The 7,692-nt window shown below is 43.9% G+C and overlaps 1 protein-coding gene across 1 annotated transcript; it reads left to right on the top strand.

The window, feature by feature from the left end:
• The first annotated feature begins 325 nt into the window (after positions 1-325).
• NDUFAF4 (NADH:ubiquinone oxidoreductase complex assembly factor 4) lies at positions 326-6,791 on the top strand. Its single transcript, XM_015858863.2, has 3 exons — positions 326-582; positions 1,012-1,109; positions 3,238-6,791. Exons 1-3 carry the CDS (start codon positions 456-458, stop codon positions 3,532-3,534), a joined length of 522 nt encoding a protein of 173 aa, XP_015714349.1. The 5' UTR covers positions 326-455; the 3' UTR covers positions 3,535-6,791.
• Positions 6,792-7,692: the final 901 nt, after the last annotated feature.

Consider the following 7,692-nt stretch of genomic DNA (forward strand, 5'->3'; position numbering starts at 1 on the left):
CAACCTTAAGGGCTGCCCTTAGCCGACTTGACGGCAGGGCCAAGCGCCCCGGAGGCAACCAGACAGCAACAGAGAAAACGGTACCACAAAGAGCTGTCAAATAGGTAATAGACTCGTGTGGGTTGGAAGGGACCTTAGAGATCATCGAGTCCAACCCCCGGGATTCGAGCCCTGTGTAGCAGAGCGGCACTTCGACCACTTGCGCCACAGGGGGATTCGAACCCGGGCCCTCCAGTGTTGCAACGCGGCATTCCTACCACTGCGCCACCGGGGCACACCAATGGATACCGGGTCTTAGTGCGTTTATCTGTTATCGGTCACAGCCGGCACCAAGTCCCAGTCCGGTCTCACCTGCCGCCCTCACTGCCAGCTCACCCCGCCCCAGCATCGCGCCAGCGCTCTGCGCATGCGTGCTGCCCCTCAGCGCAGGCGCAGCGCGGGACGCGGTAGCGGCGATGGGCGGGAGGTTGGCGCGCGTGTTCCGGACGTTCAACGTGGAGAGCCGGGCCCGCCGCGAGATCAGCAAGGAGAAGCCCACCCCGGCGCCGCGACACCCCACCAGCCGCTTCGACGCGCTGAGCGGTGAGGGCCGGCTTCATCGGGGCTGAGGCGGCGCGGGGCCGGTGACATTGAGCGGGGCGACGCGCGGGGCTCGCCGGGAGCGCGGCCGGCGGCGTTGGGCGGGGCCGGCGGGAGGAAGGTTGTTACGGGACACGGCGCTGTGTGTGTGGTACTGCGGGTAACAGAATCACACACAGGGTCACAGAATGACCCTGGTTGGAAGGGACCTCAAGGATCATGTAGTTCCAACCCCCCTGCCTGGCAGGGCCACCAAACATACACATTTACTAGATCAGGTTGCCCAGGGCTCTGTCCAACCTGGCCTTGAACACCTCCAAGGACGGGGCATCCACAACCTCCCTGGGCAAACAGCGGGTAGTGGGCGGGGGTTCGTCTGTTTTTGATGTTTTTTGGGTTTTTTTCCCCACCCTTTGCACCTTTTGCCTTCAGACCATCCTGAGATACAGCAGGAAATCTACAAGAAGGACGACAGGCTCCTCACCTTGTTGAAAGATGTTTATGTGGAGTCCAGAGACCCGCCAGCACAGGTGAGTGCCTCTCTCTTTAGGAGGCATATGGGCATCTGCTCTGTTTGCAAACCCAATACAAACTCTAAGGCATTTTTCTTTCTAAAGAGTAATGCTCTGTTAGTGCTTAGAAGCTCTGCTGTCGGTAGATAAAAGTGTTGTTTTAGTGCTCAGTTATGCACCAATGGCATAGATTGTGGTTGTGCAACCTATACATTTACAGTCCTCCCTTTTTAACATCACAGTGATCTTTTGTTCTTTGCTTAAGTTCCCATTTCTGCTCCCTCAAATGCAGTAGGGCAGTTGACCAACCCCTCTGAAAGACAGTGTTTGCCAGAGATATCCCATACGGCTCTTAAAAGAAAGAAAGTTGGGATGGATGCTGAGGCATGGATGTGGTAGATAACAAAGGCATTAAAGATTTTTTTCCAGGTCATCGACATCAGCAAAAAAACAGCATTGCAGCAATATCTTTAAACGCTTTCATTTGTAAGCATGTCAGGAGTGGTTTCAGGGAAAGCCACAAGTGGAACAAATCTCAGTGCCGCCTCTTGTGCCTTCACAGAATCACAGAATTGTAGGGGTTGGAAGGGACCTCTAGAGATCATCGAGTCCAACCCCCTGCCAAAGCAGGCTCCCTACACCACGTCACACAGGTAGGCGTCCAGGCGGGTCTTGAATATCTCCAGAGAAGGAGATATTCCACCACCTCCCTGGGCAGCCTTCTGCAAGACAGCTGCACACGAGGCTTGCACTTGTGGTGTGTGCCTAAAGTTGTTAGGAAAAGCACAGTTAATGTGTTAGCAGTGACACTTGTGAGCAAAAGCTTCTTTCTAAAAGCTTCCTTCTTGTCCTTATGTTTTTCCGAGCACTTCCTCCCTCTGAATACTTTGTGCAGAGTGTATACATGTTTGGTATGTCTGTGTTACATGAAAAAGTATCAGCTTTAAGTCCTTTAGTGACAGATACCTGGAGATTGGTCATTTTATTAAGGCTTGAAAAGTTGTTCATCATCTGAGTATAATTCTAGCAGGAACTTAAGGGGGAAGTAGGTAGCATTGTTGGACATTCTGTGTAATGTAGAAACAGGCAGTCACAGATGCTGTAGCATCCACATATGTTTTCTTAGCTTTGGGTTAATACAGCAGCTGCAGACACTTTCCTTTAAAAGTACCTTTTGTTGAGATTTCCATTGTTTCTTTTTTGTAGTGTCACTCATTACTGAAATATTAATAAGAAGCAATGCGGGAAAGGTAGAGCATGTTTGGAAATGATTTAGAAATGGAAATGTAAAAGGACTTGAAAGAAGAGATGTTCTTTGTCTGAGTCCTGCAGTGGTCTAGAGAATTAAATTGCACATGATGATGCTAAATAGTTTCTCTATGTCCTGCAGAGCTTGTTCTTGAGACAGAGCAAAAGAGGTGATACCTTCTAGTTGCAAAACTGAAATCTGAAAATGAAAAGGGAGGAGAACAAAAAAGATTTACAGTGGTATCATAAGAAGGATACCAGTTGTCAGTGCATTTTTTCCCCTTCCCCTCCCCACTGATAAGAGTCAATATCAAATATTCACAGAATCACAAAATTGTAGGGGTTGGAAGGGACCTCTAGAGATCATCGAGTCCAACCCCCCTGCCAAAGCAGGCTCCCTACACCATCTCACACAGGTAGGCGTCCAGGCAGGTCTTGAATATCTCCAGAGAAGGAGACTCCACCACCTCCCTGGGCAGCCTGTTCCAGTGCTCCGTCACCCTCACTGTAAAGAAGTTCTTCCGCACATTCGTGCTGTACTATCATCCCATTACCCCTAGTCCTAAATACTAGGTCATCTGCGTTTACATTTGGCCTCCAAATGGCTTCTGTGAAGGACTGCTGAGTTTGTACAGCACTTTGACTGTACTGGATTGTAGCTTTTCATGATGCGGATAGGGATTTGGCCCTCTGTATGGAGTTGCTGTGCAACGACTGGCTGTCATGTCTTTGATATTAAGGAGCGAGAGTGGGTAAACTGCCATATTTCACTTTCATATTTTCACTGCAATATTGATGTGAAAATGGGATAAACTAATGGGAAATAGTTCAGCTGTTACAGTATGCATAGCAAATAGAACTGCTGTTAATCTCTTTTTGTTTTTCTTCCCACAACTAGGTAAAAGATGGAGGTGGTGAACATCTTCCACGTAAACAGGTGGAAAAGAGATTGACAAAACTAGGCCAATTTGAAGAGCTGGATGTTAAGAAAGTTCCCAAAGGCAAAATTTCCATTGTGGAGGCTCTGATGCTTCTTAATAATCATAAACTTCATCCTCAGATATGGACTGCGGAGAAAATAGCAGCAGAATACAGTCTGGAACTGAATGAAGTCAACTCTCTTCTGGAATTCTTTATTCCTTTTACCTTTCAAGAGTTTCCTAAAGAAACAAGAAAAGCTATAAAACCGACATAATATTTACACAAAACTTGTGCGATCTTGTGTGTGTCTTAATTATATTCCTGAGTATATGCAGTGTCTGAAAAGTGCTGCTAATGTTATCCAGCAAGAGTGCTGTCTCATACCAAAAAGATGCATTCAGGCAATTCCATTCTGCATGTGATGGCTTCAGTTCAATGTGGTAATTGCAGGACGGAGTTTGTAAAACAGATTTTAACAACTAAGTTGTGTGAGAGCCTGTTGCAGGTTTCGGATTGTTGCATTCAAGTGTTTTCCATTCAGTTAAAATGTGTAAGTTCTATATAGAAATTTAACTTAAACAAACAACAACAACAATAAAACCCAAACAGGTTTCCTTTCTTAACAGGGACTTCCTGGCCTCCAGCAAAATCAGTGCTCTGCATGTATTAGCTTTGTCATTCATTTTGCAAGGACTTGCTCTCAAGGCATGTGTATGCTAAAGCAGCTGTATTTCTACTGTATGAAAGTTAAATAATACTTATACTCTTTATAGAGTGTTAGCCACAAAAAGGCTCGGGATGTTCAGCTGTGTCAAAATATAAAGGTGAGCAGCAAGAAAGCTTCTTTCTAGTGCCCAATGTGTGACCCTTCTTCCGCTCCATTCTGATTTTGCTGAACTGTCTGTACCTCCCCGGGTACTCTCTATCAGTCACTGACTTTGTAGAGTGAAAATCTAGTATCATGGCAGTCCTCTGCAGCAGCCTCTTGCTGTATTGAAAGTAATGGTTCATGTAGTAGGCAGCTGTTAAATGCAATTGTATCTACTGATTGGACCCACTAGTAGATCTTTCGTAAATGTCTACCTGTGCTGTTGTAATAACCCTTTTCCCCCCCATTGAGGCCTTCTCGGATTTATCCAAGTACAAGCTTAGATCAGTGTGTTCACTGATAACCAAGTTTTCCTCATGCTACCACACTCAGCACAGACAGCATCCTTTAGTTGTTAGTGAAGGATGTTATACCGGAGAGATAACTGGGCTGTAGCCTTGATAATCTGACTGCTTGGGTGTGTGTAGACAAGGAAGAAGTTTAGCACATGATACTTCTGAGCTATGAACCACATTATAATTTGTTTTCCACAAAACACCCTTCTGTGCTGTAACAGAAACACCATTTTCCAGTACTGTACATCCCATTGTAATATTTAAGGTGGAAATCAGAAAGAACAGCTGTGGAATTACATTTGGTACAGATACTTTATTTGTAGAATTCCTAAATTCAGTAAAGAACAATTGACGTTCTGTAGTGATGTTCCAGCAGCTATTCTGGCTTCCACACTTGAATTTGCTCTGAGATGTCTCTAGGGGGAGTCTGTTTGCTCACTTACCCGTGTTTTCTGGGACGTTCTCACTTGAGCGCGTCCCTTTCTTTCTCTTTGTTCTGTAAGCTTGTATTCCCAGTCTTCTCCAGCCAGCCTGCTCTGCCAGTTTCTATTGCTTTTTACTAACTCACAGGCAGGTGTTGCTTATGTTCTGCTATCACACTATCAATGACCTGCTTTGTTTCAGCAGAGTGGTATCTTGCCTTCCAAGAGTAGCATATCTGAGGTAAAGATGAGAGGACTGAGCAAATGTTTTGTTCTGGAGAACTTGTGACAGACTTTCAAAAGGGATGTAGCTTTTCATAAATCTTCAACATTTCTCCTTTGAGGTATTTTAAACTAAAATAGATCTTGTGCTGCCTTTCTTTGTGTTAATAGTGGCCAGGTTCTTGCAGTTTGATGCTGAGATAGCAGGCTCAGAGTTGCAAGGCAGGAAAGAGGTTTAACTCCGCTTTCTGTGCAGTTCAGTGAGAGGGAACTTCAGTAAAAACCTTCTTTCTGTAGTTTTCCAGCATATCCAACTAGTCTTTCAAGCAACCTGTTTTTACCCAAGAAGGAAATAAAACGATACTCATAAGTTAGAGTAAGTAACATACTAACATACTAAGCTTAAAGAGTACCTTATTTCTGTGTTGGAAAATGGGGTAAAACCTCAAGTAGTTGTAACACAGGATTGAAACTTCTGAAGTTTAAAAGGGTGCCTTTGTTCAAAAGGGCCTTGTTTTATTCCACATAAGATTGTACTTTCTTGTTTGATATTCCAGGAAGCTTCAGGTTTCACAGTTCTGTATTGGAATGCTTTATGAACAAGAGTTTTCTGGTTGTCACGTGGCAGTGGTGTTGAATTCAACAGGAACAGCTATAGGGATCTGCTCAGAGCAGGCAGCCTTCAGATGCAAATGGCTTCTGTTACTTGAGACTGGAAGGGCAAAGGTGGTCTGTGCTGACCGACATGCTATTAATGATCAAACCACTGCATTGGTGCCTCGTTACTGAATACATATGAGTAATCTATGAAGCTAGTTAATTCTGTAAGCTTCCATGGTGTAGATAGGTACTGCCACCTTATTATCAGTGCGAAATGTTTTCTGTTGAGGGCTTCCAGAGAAAGCTTTTACAATGGAGAGAACAGCCCCCTAGAAGGTGACAACGAGCTATTTAGCCCACATCAGGACAGGGTGCTGTGAGAGGGTACAGTAGGTCCATCCATGTTTTTTGGCCTTTGGACAAAGTATGGCAGTGCTGTGTTAGAAGAAATTGAAAGGGAGCTGTAGTAGAGTAGCCAGCTCCTATAGGCATGCAAGGCATTTATAGGAAATATTTTGTTGTTGTTCTAGTCAGTCTCAGAAACAAATGCTAAGACTACTGATACCCATCCCAACCTTGTTGCTACCATTCACTCCCTTCACTCCCTTGACATGATCCTGTCCTCCCACTCTCCCTGCTAATTTGTTGCTGGGTGCCATCTGGCAAGTCTCTAGCCCTGTGTCACAGATCTGTAATTAACTGTACGGTGAGTGAGGCTCATTTACTGTGTACCTAAAGCTACAGTGAAACTGGAATAAACAGAAAGCAAGTGCATTGAATAGCAGTGAATCAAAGCAAAGCAGACTACTGAAGATGTCTTCAGGAAGAAATAATGCCACTTGATTGCTTTTGCTCCTCTACAGGGGAAGAAACTGGGTGTAAAATTCGTACTGTATCCTGCCTTCCTCAATTAGCTGTAACCTGTTAAAGATTTCCTGTGTGGGAACAAATTCGCAGTTGTTGTCACTTAAAGCTAAATTCTATCAACTCACTACTGCACATGCAATACTTTAATATTAAACCAGAGCCGTTTTTCCTGTGACTGGAATTTAATCAGTTTCTTAACCTTTTTGGAAACAATGCACAATTTTGTACATTTTTAATAAAGGTTATTTGAATCTTACCATGGCCACAGGTTGTGATTAAAAGCTGACGAGATGCATCTAGAAGCAAGTCGCTTGTTTTCACCGATGACAAATATCTGTTTGTAATGCATAGGTTCAATAACATAAATAATTCTCTGGCCTTAAAAAAGTAGTGAAAGAGCAGTGTTTCTGAGAGACCCAAAGGGCAAAGCATAGTTTTACTGACAGAGCATTATAGGAAACCCTTGTTGGGTTTTAAACTCAAAATTTTCTGCAATTCTGCTGCTTTGGACCTTGTTATAGAATTCACCCCGTGCTTCAGCATTGTGCTTTACCCTACAACATTCAGTTCTTGCAAGATATGCAATTAATTCTCAATCAAGGACAAAGGCCTGAGCTGAGTGTGAGCCATACTACTCAAATCCCATTAAGATTGCTGCAACCTGAAATAATACTTTTCAGATATATGAGCCAATCCCATTGTGTTAGCCAGTAGCTACTTCTGAAAATGAAAGTCTAGTTAAATCTAGTTAAATGCAGAATATGATATTAATATAAATAAATTACGTAAATCTTTTGACATGCTGTTGTTCCTTTGTGCCTTGAACTTAACCTCTCTGTGGCAATTTCCCTTTAAAAAAATAATAAAATCATTTTTAACAAAATATGAAAGGCCTTTGTTAAAATATTTTATCCTTATTGAAACAACAGCATCTTCTTTGCCTTCCCCTGCGCATATCATAAGGGCTTCTCAGAATGAGGAGGAAAACCAGCAGACAAACAGTGCCAGGCTGAAGAACACTGTGAAGGATTTTGATTTGCTTTGTCCTGCCTGTGAAGGGCACGGATACATTGCACACATGCAGTCTTGATCAAAGCTTTGTTTCAAGTCCACAGCAACTTGAGTCAGAACTAACTTCACACACTGCTGGCTTCAAG

The sequence above is a fragment of the Coturnix japonica genome, chromosome 3 (assembly GCF_001577835.2).
Source record: "Coturnix japonica isolate 7356 chromosome 3, Coturnix japonica 2.1, whole genome shotgun sequence".
NCBI lineage: Eukaryota > Metazoa > Chordata > Aves > Galliformes > Phasianidae > Coturnix > Coturnix japonica.